Source organism: Phasianus colchicus, chromosome 28, assembly GCF_987193195.1.
Source record: "Phasianus colchicus chromosome 28, bPhaCol1.hap1.1, whole genome shotgun sequence".
NCBI lineage: Eukaryota > Metazoa > Chordata > Aves > Galliformes > Phasianidae > Phasianus > Phasianus colchicus.
In genome coordinates, this window is record NC_143463.1 from 4826855 (window position 1) to 4853128 (window position 26274).

General features: G+C 45.3%; 2 protein-coding genes and 1 long non-coding RNA gene across 7 annotated transcripts; 1 reads left to right on the forward strand and 2 right to left on the reverse strand.

The window, feature by feature from the left end:
• Positions 1-373: 373 nt before the first annotated feature.
• On the reverse strand, positions 374-14044 carry SIN3B (SIN3 transcription regulator family member B). 2 transcript variants are annotated; one of them, XM_090126260.1, is made up of 20 exons: positions 13934-14044; positions 13866-13894; positions 13430-13536; positions 12793-12946; positions 11543-11806; positions 11060-11203; positions 10717-10839; positions 10148-10237; positions 9600-9718; positions 9072-9279; positions 8310-8426; positions 7717-7955; positions 6921-7104; positions 6116-6710; positions 5455-5624; positions 4724-4897; positions 4367-4459; positions 3979-4073; positions 3373-3577; positions 374-2992 (listed from the first exon to the last, which is right to left on the reverse strand). In XM_090126260.1, the coding sequence occupies exons 1-20, from the start codon at positions 13962-13964 to the stop codon at positions 2762-2764; spliced, it is 3372 nt and encodes a 1123-aa protein (XP_089982386.1). In that variant the 5' UTR covers positions 13965-14044; the 3' UTR covers positions 374-2761. The 2 variants fall into 2 exon arrangements, with proteins under 2 accessions (XP_089982386.1, XP_031459861.2); XM_031604001.2 differs by having other exon boundaries at positions 13866-13972.
• LOC116235696 (uncharacterized) lies at positions 13398-23022 on the forward strand. 3 transcript variants are annotated; one of them, XR_004168411.2, is made up of 3 exons: positions 13398-13515; positions 21850-22087; positions 22756-23022. It is a non-coding gene; the product is annotated as an uncharacterized LOC116235696 (long non-coding RNA). The 3 variants fall into 3 exon arrangements; XR_016460330.1 differs by lacking the exon at positions 13398-13515 and adding an exon at positions 17148-17360; XR_016460329.1 differs by lacking the exon at positions 13398-13515 and having other exon boundaries at positions 21950-22087; positions 22827-23022.
• Positions 19878-26248, reverse strand: TMEM38A (transmembrane protein 38A). Of its 2 annotated transcripts, XM_090126261.1 has the most exons (7): positions 25974-26103; positions 25390-25491; positions 24150-24306; positions 23471-23655; positions 22788-22875; positions 22555-22672; positions 19878-22003 (listed from the first exon to the last, which is right to left on the reverse strand). In XM_090126261.1, exons 3-7 carry the CDS (start codon positions 24293-24295, stop codon positions 21785-21787), a joined length of 756 nt encoding a protein of 251 aa, XP_089982387.1. In that variant the 5' UTR covers positions 24296-24306; positions 25390-25491; positions 25974-26103; the 3' UTR covers positions 19878-21784. The 2 variants fall into 2 exon arrangements, with proteins under 2 accessions (XP_089982387.1, XP_031459862.1); XM_031604002.2 differs by lacking the exon at positions 25390-25491 and having other exon boundaries at positions 25974-26248.
• Between the last annotated feature and the right edge of the window lie 26 nt (positions 26249-26274).

Below are 26274 nucleotides of genomic sequence, written 5' to 3' on the forward strand. Positions count from 1 at the left end.
CAAAGCGGCTCCGTGCGGTGTTTTCTTTTGAAACGTACTCCCACACGGAGCAACTGTGCCACCTTACGGCCGCCCGAGCTCAGCTGTGCTCCCGCAGCGCAGTGCGTGCAGAACCAGAGGTGCTGCCTTCCCATGTGGGATCTGCATGCAGGAAACCTTTCCTTTCACGTCACACAGTGCGCTCACTTCACCACACTGAGAAGATTAAACCTGCTGGAAGGGGGCTGGCACACAGCTGCATGCAGCTCCCTGTAACTGCAGGAGCATTTTTCTGCCATTGAAAATGCAGTTTCAGATGCAGGACGGTCAGTTCTGGGGGTTATCAGAAGGCTTAAATTAAATCTGAAACCCACTTAAAACAGTGAGACCTGCAGACTTTTAAAATCAGTATTTTATTTGACTTGGATGTGCAAATAAATATAAAAAAACAAACTACATTCAAAGAGCTGGCAAAGCAATTATAAGCCCAAAAGCAAAGATCCTTCAAAAAAAATGGAAGAACAAACTCTTGATTTGAGGTCGTGCTTGCAGATACACAACAGCTGAGCTTAAACTCTCAGACATCAGCAAAGCACTCTCAGATCTGCACTGCCCACTTATCCCATCACTTCACATCATTTGCTACCATTGTTTTTGAGACAATAGCACTACGAAGGGCCACAGTCTGTTGTAATCCATTCGAGATTATAAATTAAAGTTTACAAAATAAGGATGCTTAAAAATACCTGAAGTACACTTAAAAATGGGGAGATGGAACAAGATGGCACACAGGTGCATTACCCTCATAAGCTGTGGGACACCTGGAATCAAATTCATTTTAAGCCACAAGTTGCAACCTATTGTCTAGTAAACATTTTTCTGTATCGTAAAACCATAAAATTTGGCACAGTTATCATCTCCACTGGAAGACAGCAGAGGTGAACAGGACTGAGGCGTATTCTGTTGAGCTGACTGGAAGAAAAAGGGATTCTGTGCTTTGCACTGGGCTCAATCCCCTCTCCACCTCCCTCTCCCATATCTATGTGGGCAGGAGAAGAACCTCCACAGCTCATTTCAGTAACCAGAATTCAACAGACACTCAGACAATGAGAACATGAGTTCTTGAGGAGAAGTTCTGCACTGGCAGTGGTTGTGCAAGTGGCCACAAATGCCAAAGACTGGCCTCCTTCATTCCCTCCCACAGATTAATTTGCAAAAAAGACAAAGAGTCAGTACAGTTTTGTATTAAATGTACCCCAAAGGCCAATTTTTCTACGGTCAAGTGAGACAATTGTAAACCCAACGCTGTACAGTGGAAATAACCCAGGACAAATCCTACAGGCTGCTATTTAGGTTTGGCAGAAAGGATAACCTAAAATCAAAGCCACAAAAAAAGTATCCAGGTTGGGGGGTAATTCCCTTAATAGCCATGAAAAGCTGGAGGTTGAGCTGAAGGAGGCTGGATCTGCCTCAACACATCATGTTTATCATATGCTCCACGACAGAGTGCTTGCCTTTGGCCCCAAAAAACAACAGCAAAGTCACAGTGGGGCTGCAGGACAGACACAGCTGAATTTCCTTGATTTTTTTAGTCAGACAGTTGATGCAGTTTTCTGTATGGTTCGGGTTATGTTTTCTTTTGCTTCTATTCAAAAAACCTTGGGCAGAAGTAAGGATGGTTTGGCGGAAAAGATTCAGTGGTTGTGGCTGGATCTAATCCTCCCCGTTACAGACTTCCATGTGTCACTGCAAACACAGCATCTGTGCTGACCTAGCAGGAACAGCAGCGTATCTGGGACAAAACTTCAGATCCAGAGCAAACACTGTGCTGCAAGAGCTCCATCTACTGCCGTTATTTAAGTGGCACAACCCAGCAGAACCGCAGTCTGGGCACACACAAGGAAGAGCACACAGTCTCCAGAGGCTGCCAGTCAGCATGCAAAATACCCAAAATAATCAAACCAGACCTCGCGCTGGATATTTTCCTCCACACTCACGCTCCAAACAGCTTCAGATCTGAGACAGCAGACTGCAGCAGGTCACAAATCCTCAAAGCAGTGAGATGGGCTCTGCGGGCAGGTGGGCCATGGGCCTCGTTTCTCCTCCCCAGCACTGCAGATCACAGGGTTTCTTCCCCTTAGTTCACACTCCAGAATACTCAGTTGGTGAGCAGGAGTTAAGAGTGATCAGTATGCTGTTCACCTCTGCCTCAGTTTAGACATTTTCTCACCAGAGCACCAGTAACAAACACTGCATTTGTTGCCTTATTAGTACACGCAGATAATGAACCAGCCTGCAGCAAGGCTGGCAATCAGTGCCACGCTGGCACTTGGAGGTTATACTGAAGAGTTCTGCAGGCTCCAAGACGGCACAAATTCAGGACGATAGGGCACATTAAACTTTTCAAAGTGGAAGCAGCTGCCAGCATTTGCCAAGCACCAGCCAACTCCTCCTGTCCAACAAAGCCACCAGTGGCAGATCACCAGAAGCCTGGCCCACTTGTTCTGCTTTCCTGCATTGGCTGGTCAGCAGTGGCCTAAAGCTAGGAAACTACTAAAAAGTGTGTGGCAATGCCAAGAGCCCTCTTCCTTAAAGCTGTTAAGTCTCTTCACGATGACTGGAGGATTACACTGCAAGGAGACAAGTCTATGCCATATGGAAAATACATTATAATCCAAAGTAAAATGCTGTTTGGATAAATACCATTAATACATACATTGCATTCCCACCACTATTCTTAGAGTAAATGTGTTTCACCAGCAAATCCCAGGCACAAATCTCCTCATGGCGAAGCTGGACGGCGACTGTACTGCACTCTGTATCTGTTCACAGGGACGCCATGGACATTCACTGTCTCACAAGTTGTTTTACAGGGCACCATCTCCTCATCTTCATCTCCCATTAGCCAATCTTGAACGACATCTACTGCCTCCATGGTCACATTCTCTTCTAGCCATCTGTTGTGCCACTCTTCAAACTGCTGGTGGTGCTTTAACAGCACCATTGGCTGTACCTGAAAGCAAAAAAGGAAAAAAAATTACTGAGAGGTTTCTGGGCAAGAAGTCAAAACTTTCACCTCTTTGTATGTCCAAGACAGGCATGCTCTACAACACAATACAATCAGAAAAGCCACACAGTTGCCTTTAAAGGTCTCAATTTCTTAATGTTTGCCACTCCCCTTTAAAATTTGCAAAGTAAAAACTACTAAACTAAACCAAAACACAGAACATTTCCCATCTCTCTTCCTTGTTTCATCCAACATCCAGAGGAGTAACTTCTGGGCGTATTTTGCAGAAATTCAGCCACAAGACTTCTTACCAATACCTGTCTTTTGGCTCAAATCTTCTACCTCTGCTATAGCCTAAACTACTGAGAGAGTAACAGGAGATGCACCTGCTTGGCTCGGCAGAGCGCTCCCCGCCTGTACATGTAATCCTCCGAGTTCATGATGAACATCATTTTGTGGGTGTTGAGCTTGAACCTGCAGTCCACATTGCATGCGCTCTCAACCCCAATCAGTCTCTTCCAGGAGCTCTTCACCTCGCTCCGCAGAGCTCTCACTTGCTTACACTGCCACTTACGAAATTTTTTTAGGTTTCTAGAACAAAACAGATTATAAAGCATTTGTCACACGTGTTCACCCACTCTCTTAAGCTAGTAGAGCCGACAGCATAAGTATGAAATGCATGTTTTAGTTTACAGACTCTCAACAAATAGTTACTGAAATGGAAACAAACAAATCAGACCTCAGAGTCCCCCCAGAAAGGACTGCTGAGGCAGCCCCACTCCATCACAAACACACCTCAGTGCAGTGGTCATTAATTTTTTCTTCAGCACTCCTGTACAGCACACTGACTCCAGCAGTCCCTCTGGACCTCAGAGATGAGTGCGTTTCCCTAGAACTGCCTGTGCTGCACATCACCTACAATCACTGCCACACAGTCAAAGGAAGCAGGACCAGCTGCCCCAGATATGACTCAGGAGAGGGAGGGAGCTCACCTTTGCAGAAAAACTGGTTTCAGTAAGAAGCCATCATTCTGGTTGTTTGGAACTCCTTCTACCCCAACGTACTGCTCCATGTAGTTAGCAAGGTGCTACAAGAGAGATCAATTTCAAGTCAAGATTTCTCTCAAGGTAAACACTGCTGCAAAGGTCTGGTTTATTTCCAGATGCTCTTTAAGAAGCTGCTGGTACCTCATCCAACCCCAAGATAATTTATGTTGAAACTGTTTCATTAACATACACATTTCTGTCAATGGCCATACCCTCCCAGATAAGCTTATCCTCCTGGCAAAAACTCATATTTGGGATCAAGAAAGCTGAAAAGCATTCTTAGATATCTGATTTGTCTGTGGTACAGCAGACTGCATGGTCACCATACTATTACCTGGACCTCCACCGGATCTTCTGTTTGGGTTTCTTCTGTATCCAGAAGCTCAATGGTCATGATCACCTGTCCTTTCCTCTGTAGAAACATTACCTGTAATAAAGTGACAGGTGAAAGATGTTGGCCATATGAGTCCACAATAAAATGACAGATATTCACAAGTCATTTGGACAACAAATACATGAACAGGAGAGGTGTAAGCAACAAGGCTTTTCAGTGAGTCAATATGCCACCTTACTGTCTGTGCTGTTTTTGGTATTCCTCTCTCCATATTGTGGCCTTGGAGCTTTCAAACCCATTTCTGCCAGGTGAAGTAGCACAGTCACTTTAAGAAGTTTCCTGGCAGCAGGTTCTCACCTTGAAACAGTTCTCATCTGCCATGCAACGTTCAGCCTTCCACTGATAACTGGTCTCCTTTGCTGCCCGGACACACCTAGAGGACAGGTTACCTCCAGCAGCACCTCGCTTCCTTTCATTCAGGTACAGCTCAACAACCTTCAAGCAGATGTCATCGCTCACTAAGTGGTGAAGCTTCCATTAAAAAAAGGGGAGAATTCAGTTAACAAGTCTGGGCCAAGACTTAACTTCAGTGTATTATGAAAGGAATACAAAGCTCAGCATAGCACCACACAAAGTACCAGAGTTTCAACTCCAGAGACTTTATACCCTTTATTTTCCCTTTCATTACTTTACAATATAAGGAAAAAACGAGAGTAAGGAGCTAAAGTGTCTAACTTTACAAAAAAACAACTACAACAAAAACCAACCCTACAATTAGAAGACAGATATTGCATAGAAAGGACAGAGTCTTTCTTTAGCCTTTGATTTATCTTGGAAATGGCAGAATTTTGAACTCTGGAACTGAAGAAGTGCTGGAAAAGGCCAGGAAGAGTCAGTTCCTCGAGGTGGTCCCTGTACTGTAGTTGATACTGAACTATCTCACTGAACTTTTATTAAGCCCTTTCCACCACAAATTTAACTTCTATATATGTTATGTGTTCTTGCATTACAGGTGCTGTGAGAAAGCCATTTGTCTATAGAAGGGAAACATGCTGTCCCTCACAGAGCACAGTCATCAAACTAGTTACCTGGCGGACAATATTCTGCACCAGTTTGTCCATAGTAAAGCCAATATAGGCGTGGATGGTGAACATCTCCCTCAGTGTGTCCTCATACTGGGTTGGGTCAATATTCCCATCCAGCAGGCTTCTCACCATATCCAGGAATGCAGGGTAATACTCCTCCAGTTCCACTTCACCTAGTCAGAGGAAAAGAGCAGTCACTTACTGCATGCAAGAAGCAGAGTGAAATCAGGAGGGGTACAGGACAGCACTGCTCGAGAACCATGACTTCAGTACTGGAACACCTTTGCAGAGTCCTCTCTCAAGAGTGCTGACAGACTGAAACAGTTTTTCCTCAAGCTTTTCTGTGATGCTTTGAATGGTTAACTGTTTCATCAGAGAGCCATTCACATTTTAAAACTAAGTAACACTTTAATACTAGACATTCTGGGAACATTTGACAGCTGTGCACTTGTGGGAAGATTTTATGAACTATGCATAAAAGCACTCAAAAGGACAAATTACAAACAAGCTGTCCTGTCAAATCAGCTGTATCCATGAACTGCACATAGAGCAGAGGTTTGGACCTCTACAATCCCTGCCTGCTGGTCTCAGTTACCCAGACACATACAATCAAGCACTAACAACCAGAACATCAAGAATGGATTACGTCAGAGCGTATTCTTACTTGGTTGCTTCAGTCTGAGCTCCATGGCTGGATCATTGGTCTTTTCTTTTCTCCCCTCACAAAGGAGTTTCTCTCTCTCTTTTTCAGTCCGATATTCCAGAAGCTGCTTCTGTGCTTGACGATAAATCTTTAGGAGCCTCGAGCACAGAGTCTGATGAAGGCGGAGGAAGAAATACCAATTATTATTGACAAAGAACAGACTGTAAACATCATCCAGAGTGTTATGGGGTTCAGCAGCTGTAACATCACAGAAGGTTGCTTTTGTCTCCAAAGGACTGCTTGGAGGCCCAGGCACGTGCTTTTTCCGTAGCTCTGGAGTATCCAGGTTCTGCCCCTGATGGTTTTCTCTGTCTTCATCTGTTGATTCTTCAGAAATACTGTGTTCAGGGGGCTGAGAGAAAAACAGCTCAGGTATGAAGTGGTGCACTATCTGCCGAATGGTTGCTTGATCCTCCTTTTGGATGGTAGGCTGACGTTTTACATAATAGCTGATAAGAGATGCAGCATCTTCCAATATCTGCTTATCTTCATAGATAAAGATAAGATGAGGCTCATTTGTAGATGAACTTCTCCCCTCTGAATGCTGCTCCTGATGCTGTAATCAAGAGACAAATAGATAAAGATCTTTTCACTCCACGCTCAAGAGCCATTCCTGCCAGAAGAAATAAGCCAGGATTAACACTCTGCTCATTTTTGACTGAGAATTCTTCAGAACACCTCCAGATGATCCTAGACATGGAGCAAACCTTCAGACAATGGTATAAATGAACAACAAACAGAATTAGTTATTTGCCAGCACACGTACCTCATCATAGACACTCTCAATTTCATTCAACAAGCTCTTGGAGCGCAAAGCTTTGGTGTCATTTTGTTTGAAGTTGACAGCCTGGTGGTCAAGGGACTTCAGGTAGGCTTTCTCGTACTGCTCACGCCAAATTTTGTTGAAGCCCTGCTGGGCCTCCCGCCACTCCTCCTCTTTTGCTTTCAATCTGCATAAATGTACAATCTACTTTAGTTTGAAAAGACATACAGAAAAGCACCATCACTGGAGATAAGCTATCTTTTCTAACAGTGTCTACAGAAAGCAGTTGTTTAAAAATGCTTGGAATATTAGAAAACTACAACAATTTCCAACACCTTAACTTTCTCACTGGAGATCATCTCACAGAACCTTTCAGCATTGAAAAAAAGAATTTTTTTAGTTAAAAAAAAAAAATAAAAAATGACTGAAGTACTCAGAAACATAACAGCTACCAGCAGTAAAGAGAAATAGGGAGGACTTAACACTCATACTTCATTCCCAAATCAACCTAAAAAATGTGATTTTTTTTAAGCACAGTCCAAGAACTCTAAATACAGAGAAAAGCATTTTCAGTAAGCTACTGAAATACTTTAGATACTTCTAATGAGCTGCTAAAATATTTGTCACTTCAGAAGTAAACAAAATCTACTTTATTTCCTATTTCTGTACTTTATTATAATCTAAAGAATTAAAAACCAAGTTACTTACTGGGAAAAAAAGAAAAAAAAAACACATAAAAATGAGCTTTACAATCCTGTTTCTTAAAGATCCCAGGTGAGTGTGGGAGAATGGGAATTACCTCTTAAGAACAACTGGAACTGCAGTAACTGGGTTTTTCTTCAGACTTTCAATGATCTCTGGTGCTTTATCACCGTAGATGCGATAGATGGCCCTGCGCTGGATCACTTCTGATGTTCCTCCCAAACAATCATCCAGCCGAAATTTTTCCTGATCCTCTTGAGTGAGACGAGAAAGCTTTTTCTGCACACTCTCCAGCACACGTATTGTGGCTAAATTGGTCTCCAAGACAACATCCAGCTGTTAAAGAGTCCACAAAGACACAGTTTAAGAATGCTGACAGCAGGAAAATGGAGATGAGCAGTGCTCAGGTCTGCTGCCTGCTGGGTGGAGCTAAGAAGCACCAGCAAGGCTTCTTATGGAAAACAGACCTATGCCAGTTCTTCAAAGGCAACATGTTTTCCAGAACTGGACTCATGCCTAAAAGAACTATTAGACTCTAAGCAAGTGGGAAAACACCCACACTCCAGCTCAAACTAATGAACACTAATCAAACTTTCAGTATTTGGCCAATGATTAGTTCAGTAAAAATCCTCAACAGTTGAAAGTTTTGTTTTCTGAGGAGGGAGAATGGAAGCTGAGCAGCAGAGGTACCTCAAATCGCTCATCCTCACAGCGGTGCAACTGTTCCTCATAAGGAGTCTTCTTGGAGCTGACAAAAGTTGAGTCTTCAGACCAGGATGGAAATGAAACCCAGGTATCATTTAACACCTGCAAGAATGCAAAGATATGACACTGAACAATGCCTTAGAAGCCCAGAGCTGTTCTAAAAACTCTGATACTTCCCTGTTTTATTCTTGCACAGTTCTTCCTTGAGTTTCTATTGGAAGCTTCAGCCTAGCTAATGCTGTAATGACTACTCCTAGATAATTAAAGGTCTGAGTGGAAATGCATCAGAGTTCAGAAGTAGATTCACTGTCTTCTCTCAAAGCAGAGATCATTGCAGTAAAGGGGACAATAGGGAACAGTGGGAGTAGATGTCTGTTCCCAGTGACAGCAGTGCCTACGGCATTGGCTCACAGTGCCCTTTCAGGGGAAACACTGCTTCCAAAAGTTAGCCCAGAGCTAGAGAAATAACTTCTGCCCTATTAATGCTCTTTTCTGTCTATACAGATAGTGTCTCAAAAGAGATTAAACTGAAAGAAATGACTTGAGATGTGTTTAGATAAACCTAGTGAGCTGAATGTGGATACTCTTATTTCAATGAATTGGATGAATAACTGATACAAGACTGAAGAGGGATAGTCAGAGTTAGAGAGAAGAATCCACGTGCAGAAGCTGTACTGCTATCTGCCCCATTTCAAGTTACATAAGTACAATGTTTGTACAGGGATTTAGTGGATGATCCCAAAGTACCTCCTTGCAAATGGCTGTTCTTCCACTGCACTTTGGCTGCTGATAGGTTTTTGGGAGAGCACGGTAACTCGATCCAATGCGTTTGCAGGAAGCATAATCTATTTCCCGACTCATTCCATCCCCAGATCGGTCACTCAGTGGAGAAGCAAATGAAAGCTCTTTCACACCAAGAAAGGACTTGAACTGTGCAAACAGCTCTGGAAATTTCCTTCAAAAACACAAATAAGCATGACCCAAGTAAGTTATTTCATTCTGATGGTTTTAGGGTGGCTAATACTCATCATAAAAGTGAGAAATCTAAATAAACTCCTCCCCAGAATGCTCCTCAAGAGCTGTATAGATATGATAAAGATTCCAGTTTTATTATTTCTCTTTGTGGATTAGCTTTGCATCGCTGGCATGCTACCTAGAAGGTATTTCTGATGTTGAATTCAAAGCTTCAGTGACAAAGTTCACAGTGCCTACCAAAAATTAACAGAGGAAGGCTAAAAAAGGCCAATGCAGCAGAGATGGCAATCAGTAACTTACCCTAAAAATGGCGTAACTAGCTGGAGCAGCTCAGAGCCAGAGACCAACTCCTGGTTGAAGAGAGCAATGCAACGGAGAAAATTTTCATAGACTTCCTGACTTTTGAGCACTCTACGCACCTACAGACAGTTTAGAAAGAAATTATCAAACCACTTGAATGCCATTTTTAATTATTGCACATATTCTAAGCAGTCTGAACCACAGGAGACCAACCTCTATTTGCATTGCAACATAAAAAGAACATTCTCCGAAAGTCTCAGTTTCAAACAATAATTTAGTAGCTACATATAGTTACTATGAGGAAATGCTGCTGAAAAGTACAGAAAAACATACGTGTTAGAGACAAGCATTCAGGAAAAGGTTAATGATCAGTTTCCATTCTTCCAAACCCATCTATTTGCTTTCTTCTCGGTCTGCCCTCCCTCTGCCACTTGAAGTCAGGCAATTGCTAAGTGCTGACGCACAGATTAAATAAAAAATGAACCAAATAACAACCACACTGGTGGTTTAAAGTAAGCCCACAGTGTGAGAACGTGCCAAGTACTGACCTTGTCAAAGAACGAAAACTCCTGCAGTGTTCCATATTTTCCCACTGTTGCTACTGACAGATCTTTGGTACCTCTCAGTTTCATTTTCTTCTGTTAAAAGAACAATTATATATATATATATATGTCATTCAAATGCTATCAAACTCCACTTTGCTGACACTGAACAGCTCTTTGCAAAGACTGATCATTGTTATTTCCCAAACAGCAATCTAGCATTGCTATGTCAAGTCCTCCACAGTAATTTCTATCAAACGACTCCTGGCTAAGGAGAAGGAGGATCACTTCAGGAACAATTCCAAAGAAAGGTTCCTTTGCAGAAGCAATTTTGCCCTTCTGGGGACCAATACTCTGCACCTAACGGCTTGATTCTTATTATACAACATGCTACCATATACATTTTAGAATTCTGAAAATTGCTTTCCTTGCAGATTACTTATAAAATAATTTTGATTTTTTTCCCCCTTGTACCTAACCCACACACTTCAAAGTCACTACTCGTTACAACTTCACCCAAGGAATTACATAAACAAAATGAGTAATACAAAATGAGGTCACTTGCAGAGAGATACCTTTGCTGGGCCAGAAACAGGACGCAACAGCAGCGGTCTGGATCGCTTTTTGCTGTGTTCAAGATTCTTTTCATGCTCAGTTTTCTGGACACTATTCACTTCACATGGTCCATTTCCTGTGAACTGAAGAAAATAATTGTTTCAATGCTCTCTCGTCAGTCTGTACAAATAAAGAATCCTGCTTATCTGAACAGAGAGCATGTAGTTAAGTGACCTGTTTTGTGAAATTCCAAGCAGCGAAGAGAAGTGAATTTCACCTACTGGCTGTGCGTTTTTCCGTAACGCATTTTACATATAAACAGGCAGCATTAAATATCCTGCCTTGCTTTAAGCATACACATACCAAAGACCTTTTAGCCTCTGGAAGAAACTGTCCAAACTCAGAGAGCAGATCCTCCTGTCCTCTGAACAGATTTGCTACTTCAGTAAACACTTCTTCCTCTGACATGCCCCGAAAGGGTCGACCTTTAGTGTTAAGCTGTTCTTTCTGAAAAGATATGCACAGATGTTAAACAGATACAAACATACGACCCACAGAAGCAAAAAAAAAAAAAAAAAAAAAAAAAGCAACACAAACTTCATATATGTATCAGACAGTCCAAGGCTCCTATCACACAGGATATCACTACATCTGGAAGTTAGCGAAGACAGACCCACATACAACCCCTTTGTATCGCAGAGCCCAGGAGGTTCAACAGTTTTCACACTTCTGTCATTTCATATAAGTATGAGGCAGCTGTTAGACAAAGCCTGACGTTTCATTTGATAGCTGTTCAAGCAGCCACACCACAAACCCACAATCTATCTTATATTGAAGGCTTTTTACCTGGTAAGTATGAAGAATTTCTAAAAACGATCTGTAAATTTCTGGGTGGTCAAGGAAGCGTGTTTTGATCTTATTCACGTAACTGATGGCATTATTGAACTCTACAGAATCAGACTCCAAAGGAATTTGGGATTTGTCTTCTTTGTATGGAAGCTGATGCCTAAACTCCTCGGTGCAGTCACTGTGGTTGTGAGAATTCTCCTGTGAGTAATGCAACAACAGCCCGCTGCCAGGGAGAGCGCTGGGAACAGGCTCTGAGGGCACCTAGTGGCATAAGACATACAAGACAGTGACTTGTACTGAAACACAGGTGCAACTACATCCTAGCATCAATATTTTACATCTGTTTAGCTAAAAGAGATTACCGCGTGAAGAAATAAGGGGAAAAAAGGATTTAATTTGCTAATACATTTCCTTACCTATGTTATTAACACCATGAGTTAAAAAACAAACAAACCCATAACCCATATCTGACTTGGTAAACAATCTGACTCATTGCTGCTTTTGACTGCCCCTGCATTATCCACACTTGAGAGGTTGTACCAGGTAATGTGCACTGCAGTTTCTGTTACCACTGTTCTATTTCAGAGGAACTGTCAGTTCTAAGAAACATATTAAAATTTAAGGCTCCAAGAAGCCAAATTCCTAAGCAACGGAGAGATCTAAAAGATATATACTGCTAGTAATTAGCATTAAACCACAACTTTATCAGCAGAATTCAGCAATAACTCTATTTCAGCCTCCACAACCACACAATAACAACAAAAGGAAGAGGCCAATATTTATCCAACAGCAGATGTCTCCCACTGCAGGATGGTAGCGATTGCATGGCAACACCTGATACGCATTCAGGCAATGGACAAAAAATACATTTCTCAGTTTCTCACTGAAGATTGGAAATACGATTCTCCCAGGATGTTTTTTTAGATGTGTCACTACCCATCGTACATTGAGAGTCTGTGTAACAGTCCAAACCAATTAAAATCTCAGTTTTCAAATCTGACGGGAGTATTTGGAGTTGCAGTGGCACTTCATGCAGGAACATCACTCTAGTGCAAGCTGAGCTAATAACTGCTTTGAGAATAAACGTTCAAATTTACATTGCAGCTGTTACCACATCTTAAAAACTACGTCAGAACTTCAGCAATGTGCAATACATGCAAAATGTATATAGCCTAAACTGTGCAAGAGATGTGCGTAGCAGTATATTAACAGGATTTATTTGGAGTACTATGAGCTTCATAACCTACCTGACTAGTCAGTGGTGACTGTATACTTAACTTCCCATTCTTTGGAATTTCTATTCTGTATCCCAGAGGGAGGAAAGCATTGAATCCTACAATGAGGTCGGGGTGTTCATGGAACAGCTGTGAAACACGTCGGATGACTCCGGGTGTGTCAATGCTGGAATTGAGAAGAATTCGTTACTTGTGCCTACATCCGAAATACAACTGAAGCCCAGAAAACTACAGAGGTAGGTGAGGCATCTGGCTTCTCACAGATATCACTCTCAACAAGAAAGTCTGGGAACTTCAGAGCTAGGAACAGGCCCAGGCAGAGGGAAGGACCACCACCCACTGCAGCCTCCCACTGGGAATGTTCTCCAGAGAGAAGAACGTGCAGGTTGCCCACACGAGGGCTGAGAGCTCTCAGCAATAAAAGTCCTCATCTGTTTTTCCAGATCTGCATTTCAGAGCGGGATGGAAAAACAGATTGTTCTTTTCCCGTGGATTTCTGCTCTGGAAAACGAGGAAGCAGACAGCAGTGGGATGGACGGCTCCTCCCTCATCTCCAGTGTGTAACAACTGGGCCAGCAGGGACGGCAGAATCACGGGGTGAAGGCTGGGGAAGCCCCCAGGGCAGGGACGGCCCCGGGCCGGGCTTTACCTCTGGCTTTTGAACTCCTTCATGATCTCCAGGAAGCCGTTGTAGGTGGCGGGGTCGCTGCCGAAGCGGATCTTCACCTGGTCCAGGTAGGAGAGCGCATCCTCCACCTGCGGGCGGGATGCTGCTGAGCGCCCGGGGCGCGGCGGGGAGCCTCAGCTGGCACCGCGCTGAGAGACCGGGGAGACGGGGCAGATCCCGGGGGAACGGCGCGGTACCGGGGGCGCTGAGGGGACGGGTGGAGGGCCGGGGGGCCGCGGTGACGGGGCCGGGAAACGGGGGAGGAAGGCGGGGGCGCCGCGGGTCGTGGGGGCAGAGGGGCGCCCCGCGGCCCCGGGGGCGGGTTCGGCAAAGGACCGGGGCGGGGCGGGCAGGGCCGCTCCCCGCCGCCCTCCGCGGGGACGGGGACGAATCCCGGCGGGCCGCGCTCCGCACTCACGTGCACCGGCAGCTTCTCCTGCGCCGCGGCCCGGCCGCCGCCGCCGCCCCAACGCGGGGCGCTGCCCCCCCGGCCGCCGCCGCCGCCCCCCGCCGCCATGTTGGGAGTCGGAGCCGCCGCCGCCGCGCGCCCCCCGTCAGCGCGTGCGGAGCGTCTGCGTCAGCGCGCACGGCGCCACGGCCCGGCCCGGCCCGGAGCGGAACCTTCGCGGCCGCCGTCGGCGGCGCCGCCCGCACCGCGCGCCGCTTCCGGTCCTTCGAGCGGCCCGGCGGGAGCGGCGCCTCCGGCGGCGATGAGCCCCGAGCGGGCCGAGGGACGGACGGGGCTGCGGGGGGCGACCGGTGCGGGACCGCCCCGGGGATCGGCGGGAAGAAACGTCGGGGGCGGGAGCCCCGGGCCCTCGCGGGGGCCGCTCGCGTTGGGCTGCGATTGAAGGGCGCGAACGGCGCTCCGGCGCCTGCTGTGGTACTGTGGCTCAAACGCCGTTTTTACGTATTTTGGCTGTTTTTACGCGCTCGTTCTGCGGCCCGTGGCAGCGGCGCTGTGCGGGACCTGCGGGCGTTCGGAACGAAGCGCGCCGTTCTGAGGCAGGACGGGACCGCAGCGGCTGTTTGTGCTGTTTTAGTTTATTTTACAGCAGCCAGCGGCGCGGGACAGCTTGCTGGTACAAACCAGGCTTCCAGAAGGGTCGCCTTGGTGACACTGCCGTGTGCTGTGGTTCTTCCCGTCCCTCGCTCTGCGCTCAGCGCTGAGGAGAGGCTCTGAGGGTCGGCAGAACCTCTCACGGATGTTGGGACCCCGAGGTGCGCACACACTGCACCGCCTGCAGGGCCAGGCGCAGAGCAAAGGGCTTAAAGCTCATCCCGGCTTTGGGCTTCCCTTAAGGCACGTCCTCTGCTTCCCTTCTCAGCAGACAACTGAACTCTGTTGAATCGGACCACTGCTGCTATGTGAGAGGGGAACCAGTAAGCCGTGCTCTCTGTTTCTCCTTAGGACGCCATAGGTGATGTCTCATAGAGACCTTGGACCCTCCTAAAGTGCTTGTTCTTTCAGCACATTTAGAGAATGGCTGTGCCTTTGTGTCTGCAGAAGAATATACAGTCATGTGCCTCTCATCCATGTGAAGGTGATGGAAGGGCTGCTGTTCAATATGTGTGTCTTGGATAACAAACTTTACTCTGCCAGAAATCCAATTTCAGACGCACAGATTGTGATCCACGGCAGCCGAGACAGCACAGGTTCCTTTTCCAAATGCTTTCACACACCTCACCTCAGCTATAAGTTAAGAGAGGAGAATTAACAAACCAAGGGATTCTCAGTGCTTCCAGCGATTGGCAGAATGCTGATGGCTAGGAGGTGATGGCCAAGCTGTTGAAGCTCTTTTCAGACATGAAAGAAGCTCTCCGACCGTGAAGAATGGAGAATGCTCACCAGAGTACCCAGGGAGGGTGTGCAGCATCTCAATAACTTCCATGTTCCAGACTAGCATTGAGCCATTCTGGGAACTTGCCACCAGCATCTGGTAATCAGAACTAAGTGCCATCACTGTGATGCCTGCTGCGAGACACAGAGGGAAATCTGTTCCTGATGCTGCAGACAAAAAAGAAACAATTTGAGATTGTTAATATGCTGTGCTTCCCCAACTGGAAACGCCTAACACTGCCTGAACCCCTTAGTCTGTGCCAACAGCAAGATTAGGTTCCCTCAGACATATCTAGGTCAGTGTGTGCTTTTGTTGTCCTGGCGACAAAATGACCCACTTTCTCTATTCTCATTTGTTGAAACAATTGCAAGTGGGACTGGTGCATGACCGAGCAAATAGACCTTTACTCTGTCTTTGTGTAAACTCATGGGCAAAATGGTATTTCTAGAGAAATACATATTGTCTCCTTGCTCCATTATTTGTCACCTGGTAGAATCTCCAGGGTCTTTTCTGAGGGCAGATGTGCTCCATACCAGGTGCTGTATGCAGCTGTGGTGCCTTTGTTGGCTGCCTTTGTCTGTTCTAGGAATACTTCCCTCTGTATTTTAGAGATTTTTTTAGAGATTTTATTTAGTGGTGAGAATATACTGCTACTTGTTTCACATAAGGTTTAGGCGCACAGATGTTTAAAGGAAGTTTTTTAACACCCAGGATCATGGCTATTCCCTTTTACAGTTTCCCTTTGTCAAATGGTGCAGGCAGAGATAAGAAAATAGACCTCCCAGGGAGCTGAGTTCATCGGTTTCTCTTGAAGTCAGATTGAAGAGGCTGCTGTCTATCCCAGTCTGTATCCCCTCTGTATCCCTCTGGCATACAGAGTAATAATTAAAGAAAAATTAGTAATGTGTGTTTATGTAGCAGGCTCCTTTTGCACACAGTGCTTGGCTAGATGTCTGTGAAGATTAATCAAGTAAGAAGAGATTAACCGACATCTTAATCTATCATAAATCAAACAGGGAGATGAAGCCTTTTCTTGCAAGAAACTAACATTACAGAGAGCCTTCATCAGGGTTTAGCCATCATCAGTCTCAATCTAAATTAAGTCAACTTCAGGAGTCTGAAGTGCATTTTTAGACTATTCTTCAAGCCTCTGTGATCAAAACCAGCAATGTAATGGAGGAAAATGTCAGCTCCATTAAGGTTGCTTAAAATATACCGTGCTGGAGAGGTGACAGCAGACACAGTCTGGAGGATGAGGGTGATCAGTGGCATCCAGGCAAATCAAGAATGGAAGATAGTGATAGAGAAATATGTAATAATGCTTTTGTTCTATCGGCATCAAAACAACACTGGAGCCTTGGGATGAGCCCTGGCAGCACTCTGCAATGTGCAGTTTGTACTTCATGCTGCATATACCTATCATTAGTATTGATGACAGCAGTCCTCGTCACCAACAAATCCACTGATTCAAGTAGTTGGTTACAGTTGGAGCAGAAGTCCCCAGTGAGCAGTCATTTTTGGAAAGTTAAGATTGCCAGCATCACTGAGAAGAATCAAGGACTGGGCTAATTGGAGGAGAAACAGCTTGCTTGCTGTAGGAATGCAGCGTGTTACTTTCTGGTGAGCAGGGAGTTTCTGCAATTTGCAAATCAAAACCAAACAAAATCAACCAACCAAATCTTTTCCAGGGCCATTCTGAATTTCCTTAGGCTATGAAAACGTTTAAGCCTCTAAACATATCAGACCTGTTTTCCTGCATTCCACGTCTACAGCTTACCTGTATCCTAAAGGTAAGATGAAATCACTATCTCATACTGATTCTTCCTAAAGGATTACAGTTGCAGGCTCTCTAAAAATCCCTGCATTCTCTTTCAGAACATAAAGGAAACAGATAAGTGTCAAGAAACCCTTAGCGGTACTTCTTTCTTGGAGAATGTGTGAAAAATGCAAATGCTGTGCATGTGTGAAACAGAGGCCAGACAGAAAGCTGTTCCTGAATGTTGATCTTAACACTATCAGAGTGATAGTGATAAACTTCTCTTCTTTGTCAGAAATGTCGCCTCAGAGGTGAGGTGAGTAGCAGCTGTGAGTCACAGTGGCAGCGCAGGCTGTGTGGATGGGAACTTGTTTTCTCGCTATCTCTTCCAAGAGCTGCCATCCCCCACAGCTCCCTCAGACTGCTGTCTGCATGGACCACGCAGGCAGGACTGAACTTAGCTGGGAGTAGTTTTGTGTGTGCCTACTGAGTGAGGGCTGCACTTCTGGTTTCTGTTGAAATCCAAACCCATTTTGTTAGCTTTTCCTTACAGAAGAACAAGAACACAAGTCCCTCTAGCTTGGCCCTCTGTTGGCCTTGCCCTTTTTCACACAAGCTCTTTACATCGAAGTTTAGTCCTTTGGTCTCTCAGGTCCTTTATTGTGAATAATAATTCACATTTCCTATGTTTTTTTATTATTATTATTTCTTTTCTACAAAGGCTTTAAGAGCAGTAGAGCTTTCCCTGTCTGTAGAGCTAATCTGCAATGCTGAAAGCTGTAGATGCTGGTTTGGCTTCTGTCTGCAAAAGAAAAGGGAAACCTGTCAGTCAACAAGAAATGCTGAGAGCAGCAAATGAAACACTTCGCTTTTTCCATTGGGCAACTAGGGCCTCTCTCAGGATTAAGTCTCTTGCTAAATTTAGCTACATCTCACTAGAGTTAGTATCAGGAGTTATCAGAAGGCAATGACGTCTGCCCTGTGGAAGGCTGAGCCCTGGCATGCACCTCTCACACCCTGTGCTGCAGCAGTTTGGAGCTGGGAACATTCTGCACAGCATGGCACACTTCAGACGCAGCAGGATTTCTTAAAGCACTTGAAATACATACTCTCAGCTGCTTGCTCTTTTTATTATTCTGTCCTGCTTCTGAGCAAAACTTGTTCATACACTGAAATGGATGTCATGGAGAGCAGAATAGTTAAGCCACATGAAACATTCTGCTGCTTTTTTTGTTGTTCTTAATATGTGTAAGACTTGCACAGACCCTCTTTTCTATTGGTATTAAATCTCACATTCCAAAGCAACTTAAATTCTCAACTGTTCTGGTAAGGAGTACTAATTAACATTTTCAGAGTTAGATTTGAGGAGACATAAATGAAACCCATCAAAAATCAATAGCCCTTTGCAGGTCCTCACTGAATCATTCAGGCAGGGAGTTCCTTTGCTCTTTGTGGCATGGAAGCAAGTTAACTAACCTGCTGGGGAATGCCCAGCTAATGTTCTCCTTCCAGCTGGAGGAGAGCCTTAAGGAAGCAGCATGAACAGGCACCTGAGAGCTTTCCAGATGCAGAGAAGCCGTATTGAACCCTGTGCCCCTACAGCATTAGTTAAAAAGAAGTTACTTCTGAAAGAAACATCTTTGCTAGCTGGAATGAAAAAGGCTTGCCTGAAATTGTACTGAAGGTTACCAGTGCTGAGCCATGGAAATTCAAGAAAGGCTCCTTATCTCTCACCATAAAAGGCTCCACTAAATGAAAGTTGTGACCTCTCTTTGTGGCAGTTGTCTTCTTGATACTAATCACATTCCAGATAAAGAACCTTAAAGGTGCAGAGCTTTAATTTTAAGGTAACTCAGAATATTTCTCCTATCTGTCCTTACTTAGCAGCTATGATTTTACTCAACCAGAAGTATTGTGAAGAGCAAAGGCTTTGGCACTTAGCAGCAGCTCATAGCAGTACTGTGCTAGATCACAGAATGGTTGGACTGGAAAGGATCTCAAAGCCCACCTGGCCCCAAGCCCTGCTGTGGTTTGGTTGCCACTCACCAGATCAGGCTGCCCATTTCCCAAGCATGTCCAGATCCCATTCATTCAAAGCATTTTTGGTGGTTTGTTTTTTTTTTTTTTTTTCTCTCTTTGATTGTTTTAAATACAAATACTGAAACTCCATATAAATAAGCTAGAACTGTGTTTGTCTGCAGATTTTTACATACCTGTCCCAAGTGAATGACCGTTGTCTTTTAGTCACAAAAGGAAAGGCAGAGTCAACAGGTACAAAACATTCCCCTTTGGCCTTTATAAGTTAGTTTCTTTATATCCCTCCCTGAAGTCTTAGAAAAGCTACTTGGACAACGAGAGCAACGATATTTTACCATACTGCTTCCAATTGTAACATGCTCAAACATACTTGTAGGACATCAGTCTGGTAAGGCCAGACTGTTTTCAGCAGCGTGTGGAGACAGGACAAGGGGAAATGGCCAGAAACTGCAGCACAGGAAGTTCTACACAAATGTGCACAAGAACTTCTTTACGGTGAGGTGATGGAGCACTGGAACAGGCTGCCCAGGGAGGTTGTGGAGTCTCCTTCTCTGGAGATATTCAAGACCTGCCTGGACGCCTACTTGTGCAACCTGGTGTAGGGAACCTGCTTTGGCAGGGGGTTGGACTCGATCTCTGGAGGTCCCTTCCAACCCCTACGATTCTGTGATTCTGTGACATGTCAAAGTCCAACCAGAATCACTTTGTCCTGGGTCAAGGAGACTTCAACAAGATCGAGGAAGGTGTGACTTCTCAGACCGGCGAGAGTAAAAGAAACACACATCAGTTCCTCAAATGCCATTGGACAATCAGAGTCACTTCACAATTTTTATTTTGTTAAGGGCTTTTATATAACAAATTTCCCCTTGAATCAGACATCTCATAAACCATTCTTTATATGCATGTCAGTGATACACCAGGTTTTTGTAGACCAGTATTTGCAAAACCAGACTGTTGTCAGGTAGAAGCTGTTTTCTGCTGGAGGGAAACTCACAAAGTTAAGGCACTTTCAGAACCCAAACCCACAAATCATTTGACCTCTTTTACTGGCTTTTATCTGGTTGTATACAATAATTCTTTTTTCCAAAATTAATATCAGAGTTTCAATTCTGGAATAGGGGACACACACCAAAAAAAAAAAAAAACAACCAAAACCAACAACAACCAAGCAATGACTGTTCTTAAATCCTTCCATTTCTATTCCCCATTGCAAGTAGCAAAGGCTTGACAGCAGCAAGCCTTATTGCTAGGGATGGTGACACATTGCTTAGCTGAAAGCCCAGTACTACACCCTCAAGCATACTTCTAGCACTGCAATGATCCTGGCCATTAGTGATAAAAAAACACCTCAGATGATTTAAGGTTTCCAGGGCACAATGCTTAAGATGACACTTTTAAGAACAAAATCAGTTACAGGAACAGCTTCAAACTAATCTAAAAGCCAGTATTCATTAAGCAGAACATGAACAAGCTGATTGACTGCTTCCTGAGCCATGCAAGGCGTTTCACATTCTCCCTCCCTCATTGGGCACAGATCAGTAGTTTGGCAAAAAGGGACCTACAAAGGAAACTCTGTTTCTCAAGCTGGCGTTCTCTTATTAGTCCATTAAAGTACTTTTAATCAGCTGGTGTGAAATCTATTTCTTCAGCCTTTCTAATTTACTTTAAGAATATAAGAAATGTTTCCTCCTGCGCGCAGTAAGTGTTCGGGCTGCCCACCAGCACACCAAAATCACTGCTTCAAGCACAGCTTAGGACCATACTTATTAGTATCCAATTCTCCTGATATAAAGATGCAAAGATTTAAAAAGCAGTTTCAGGTCCATTAATTAGGTGCCCTGACAGTTATAAATAAATAATAATAAATACTTATTTACACTCACATACCCTTCTTATATCCCACAGGATTACAAACAAACCAAAACCATGCTTCTTTCCCAAGTAAAGACAATCAGGTTTGAGGTGAAATACACAATTGCTAACAGAGCAGCAACACTACAAAACAGTTTAAAATAATAACAGTACCAATAGATAGCATTCAAGAGCATTTTACAGCTTCAAAGGTCTTGCAAACAAAGTCTTAGTTAAGAAAGTGACCATTCATTAAGAATCAGAGGGAACTTGGATGAGAAAAATGTAATTTCAGAGTAGAATTTGGCCAGGACACCAGAGCTGATGTCCTTATTGCATATAGAATGTCATGTTATTTGGAGACATGGCAGATGCAGGAGCTGGAAAAAATAGATCAGGATTATAACAGACCATTTAATTTCCTCGAGCATGAAATCCAATTTCCACTTTGATTGTGTCTAAACAGTTTGTTGTTCTGGTAGATATCAAAAAGGTCAATGAAAACTCACAGGAACAGTTGTGGGAGCACAAACCATTACTTCCATTCATAAATAAACTCAGTGAAAGATGATGCATCATAATTGCTGACAGTTGGGAACTGGCACCCATTTATCATCCTGGCACAAATCTATAAATCCCTGAAAATATGATCAGAACAGAGAGATAGAGACCAAGAAGCAAGGAGTAGCACAGAGAGCACAACTGAAATTCAGGGAATTGCCTGGCAGTGTCTTCACTTCCACCTCTCCTCTGAAGCCCGTGGGAGGACTGGAAAATAAAGGAGGCCGCAGGTGGCTTTGAGACACAGCTCTGGAGGAACTGTCTTGGCCTGTTTACTGTTTGGTTGCTTTTTTATTCAGCTTTTTTTGCTTTTCGTTTCCTTGTGCCTTCATTTAGCTCCTCTTTTGACTTCACAGGAGGAGGTGGCTGATAGGAAGCCTCGTGGGAGTGCCCATGCTGATTATGATGGCTAGTGTGTCCGCTAGAAACAGAGCCAAAGAAAACTGGGCAGATGAAGCCTTCCACTGGAGCAAAAGGTGAGGCGTGAGAATGAGTTGCCGTCATGAAAACCTGCCATGCAACAGTGGACAAAGTTAAAGACCACATACACCAGCTATGAAGGACTAACTAGTAAAGGACATCCTACTTGCACAGGTAAGTGTCCCTGTTGCTATGTAATCCAGGGCTGTATCACAAGGATCTTCTACCACGCTGAAAATAACGTGGAGAATTTAGCCTGTAATTGCCTGAGCAGATCTTTCCTGGTATGTACAGCCAGTGCCTTCCAAAGTGGATTCGTAAGGTTATCAAATCTAGATGCAAGAATTAGTCCTAGTATCTCATTAATGCTCTGCAGAGTACTTCATTCTCAGCACTAGCTTTCCTGAAAATAACCTTTCAGGTTTTCATTTCATTGTGAAGTTAATCATGCAAGAATTCTGCATGGGCAAATCTACAAGGAAAGTTAGGAAGGCCCCTATCACCAGGGCCCACTGAACAAGAAAGAAAGCAGCATTCCAAAGTCAGTGTTTCAGCTTAAACTGGTGAACAGCCCCCTCTTAATTCTGTACCCTTTCTCTGGTTCCGTAGATTTGTTAGCAGCAGATCTGCTGTAAACTTACCTTGCAAACTATCATAAACATGGTGAAAAAGAAGATGAGGTTGGCTTCAGAGACAGGGAGCCAATGAGTTTGTTGCAAAGTGAAAAGAACTGTGCCATACAGACTGGCTTTTGTAGGGCTAGAAGAGAAATAAAGAACTTATCTAGAAGGTTTGTATACTTTGTGTCCAGTCCTGAATGGTTCTTTAAATTTCATTTTCAGTCTGACATAGAACATACAGGCTGGTTACTTACAAAGACATGTGAAGAATTTCATTTGTTTCTGGCCTCCAGACCCCACGCAGCAGTTGCTCAAAGTTAGACATCAAGGCAACACCAGAACCTGTGGAACAATAAAGGCAAACAGCTAGAACTGCCACACCAGAAGAGAGCTCTGCTGACTCCTCTACATCCCCACAGGATAAGCACAATGTAATGGGAAGGTTTGTGACATCCATCCCAAAATTAAAATAAAGTTATCCTAAAACAACAGAGCATGCAGTTGCTTTCTAGAGTTCCATAGTGTTTCCTGATGCTGGAAAAAGGCATTTGCCTCTGTTCCATCTACTGATGCACAAATGCTTACTGCAATTACAAAACTAAGGGGAAACTGACTGGACTGTTTCAAAACTGAAAGAACTTCCTAAAAAGACACACGCAAGGACAGAGACAGTAGAACATGGAAGATGATAAAGAATTACTGAACTCTGCACCCATAAGTGACTCCCAGTTCTTCATGTCTCCGATGACTCAGTTGACAACCATTCTGTGAGTATGAATAAATCTGTGTTCTAAGGAATGTGATTAATTGGGGCAGCTGAACACATCCACTATCTAGCCTGGTCAGCACTGAGTGATGTGGTGACCTTAGGCTTCACTTGCAGATTCTCCCCTCCCTCCCCACAGCAGTGGGTGCATTGGAGTATCCCAGGTGTCACCTTTGACCCATCCAGTAGCCATCATAATGAACCAGCCGTGGTGGTACTGGTGATGAGCATGGTGGACCCCAGCTGCAATTTTGCGAACTCTGACCACCTCCTTCATAGCCACAAAGATGAGCTTCACAGGCAGAAAGCTAACACACTTGTAGAAGAGGTTCATGGGGCAGAAGAATATCAAATACCTGGAACAAAACCACAAGGAGCTTAAAGACCCACTTGTTTATCTTGACCTGGGATTAATAGAGAAGATAAAGAGTACTGTGTAGTTAGCCTAAGTTATGTAAGAGAAAAGGAAATGCTGCTTCTGTCACCTAAAAGCACCTAAAATGTCCCCAAATCTTCAGTGTGTGCCACCCTTCTGCTGTGTGCTGTCAGTGCAGCACACGCTGATTTTGCGGTTTGGCCACAGTTCAGCTGTGGCAGCTATGAATAGAATCGTCCTGCAGCGGGGTTGGTTCCCACTCCTATTACCAACACATCAGACAGCTGGTCAGAGAAAGTGCAAACTAGATCTAGAAATACAAAAGACTCAGACTGCTTCATTGCACCTTGGCTTTCCCCCACAAATCCAAACAAGACAGTACATGTGTGTCCCACAGATGGAATACCTCCCTTCATGCAGAGGTCCTGCACACAACCAGCAGTATCGAGTGCTCAGTAGCTGAGGGGAACTCACCAGACTGCTGTGGCCAGGATGACACTGGAGTTGTTACTGAAGTAATGAATAGGTGACTCTCCGAGCAGCAGATCAGCGAGGATGTAACTTCCAAAGCAGTGGAGCATGGCACAAAGCCAAGAGGCAAAAGGACTCTTGCGAGACATCTCCACAGCTCCTGTGAGTAAATTCTAAGTGAGAAGGTGTGTTCACCAAAGAGCTAAGAAAGACACTTGCTTTCAATGTGCTCCAACAGGAAATGAGTCAAAGAAAAGAGCTTGTAAAATAAAATGCCATAATGCACACTCTGCAAAGCCTAAACAAGTATCAGATATAGTTGAGACACAGTCTGTGCTCACAGCCTGCAGGCCCCCACAAGGTTTCATATGAATGGAGCCATTAGAAGTTTAGCTCCTGCATTTGCTGCTCGAACTGCAATCAGAACAATTTTGCCCTCAGTCAACGCTTTTGTTTTTTTCCAGTCTTAAAACAAAATGCATACTAGTACCATTCTCTCCATTGCTTCAACCTAGGTGCCCTCTAGAATTCATGAGCAATCTGTTCAGCTATTTCATTCGTAAAATAACTGTAAAATAGAACAGCAATTCTTAATCTTTAAATGAATGAAGAGGATTTGAGGATTCTTCACTGCTACCGTGATGGTTTGCAAATCCCTCCAAGATCAGAAAATACAACTAGGTATTTAAATGGCGTTACTGCTGGGGAATACACTGTGCTTTCTTCCACAGCCTCCCGTTGCCTGGGGATTTTCCTTGCTGTTTGATTCCTCTCCCATTTTCACCCCCTGCTGTGCTTCTCGGAGGAAGTTTCACGAGAACATCAGTTCTTTAAGATTGTCTCATCACCTTAAACTGATACCAGAGTCTTTTGTGCAACACATCAGATACCAAACTCTGCTACACCAGTAATGGGGAGATAAATAATGCTGAAATGTTACATCCACATTACTGACAGTCATCCGCCTCGAGCAGCAGTAAGTGATCTAAAAGTGGGACTGCTGATACCATTCTATCCCCACTGACATCTGAACCGGCTGAAGGGACAGTGGAAGCGAGACAGCTGCAACAGCCGCGATGTGAAGCTCATCTATAGGAACCCCATGGTTATCTGTCTTCCAAGGAGGAAAGGGGACGTTACCACCCTGACCCTCATTTGCCGTATGGGAGCCAGGCGAGAAGCTCACTGCAGCCTTAGGCAGCCCGAGGGGATTACGGGCTGACATGTTTGGAAGAGAAAATACCTTCACTGGGGTTGGCTGTTACTGCACGGCTCAGAACTTAATGCTGGAAGACAGCTGTGAGGGATCAGGCCTCGAAAACCCGGCACTCCTGTTTACAGGGAGCTGAAATAGAACAGCATGCCGCTGCTTGCACAGCGCAGAAATCTGACAACGGGGGGACTCCAAAGCACGGCAAAGCGGGTGGTTTTGCCTCGTCCTGCGGGCAGCGACGCCGAAACCGATCGACAGAGCGCGGAGAGCGCACAGGCCGTGTAAACGCAGCGGGGAAGGCGGCGTTCTGCGGGGGCAGCAGCCGGGATGAGCTCCGTCCTGAGCCGCGCGGCACGGAGAGCTGCGAGCAGCGAGAGCGGGGACGGGCGGGGAACAAAGAGGAGCGTTCAGCTGCGGCCTCTCCGAACAGAAACAGGGGAGCGCGGCCACAGGAACAGAACAGGCGACAACAGAGAGAAACGGAACGCCGAGCGCGAGTAGAGCAGCGCCGACGGAGCTCGGCACCGGGCGGCCAGAGCCCAACACGGGCGGAAGGCGCGGCTGTGTCAGCTCCGGCGGATCCCCCCGCCCCGCAGCGCTGCTCCCGCACTGACCTGGCTCGTACTTGAGGTAGAGGACGGACACGATGAAGTAAGCCGCGTCGAAGAGCGGGAAGACGGGCACCGAGGCGAAGGCGGCCGCCAGCTCGCCCAGCTGCAGCGCCCCGGGCAGCTCCATGGCGCCGTAGAAACGCGCCGCGCTCCGCGCTCCCCGCCGGGCTCCGCGCTCCCCGCCTCCGCCCGGCCGCCCCGCCCCGAGGGCTGTCCCGGGGCGCGGCCTCGCTCCTAGCGGGCGGCCCCGAGCTCCGGGCGGCGGCCCCGCGAGGCGCAGCGCTCCCCCACCCGCGCGGTTCCC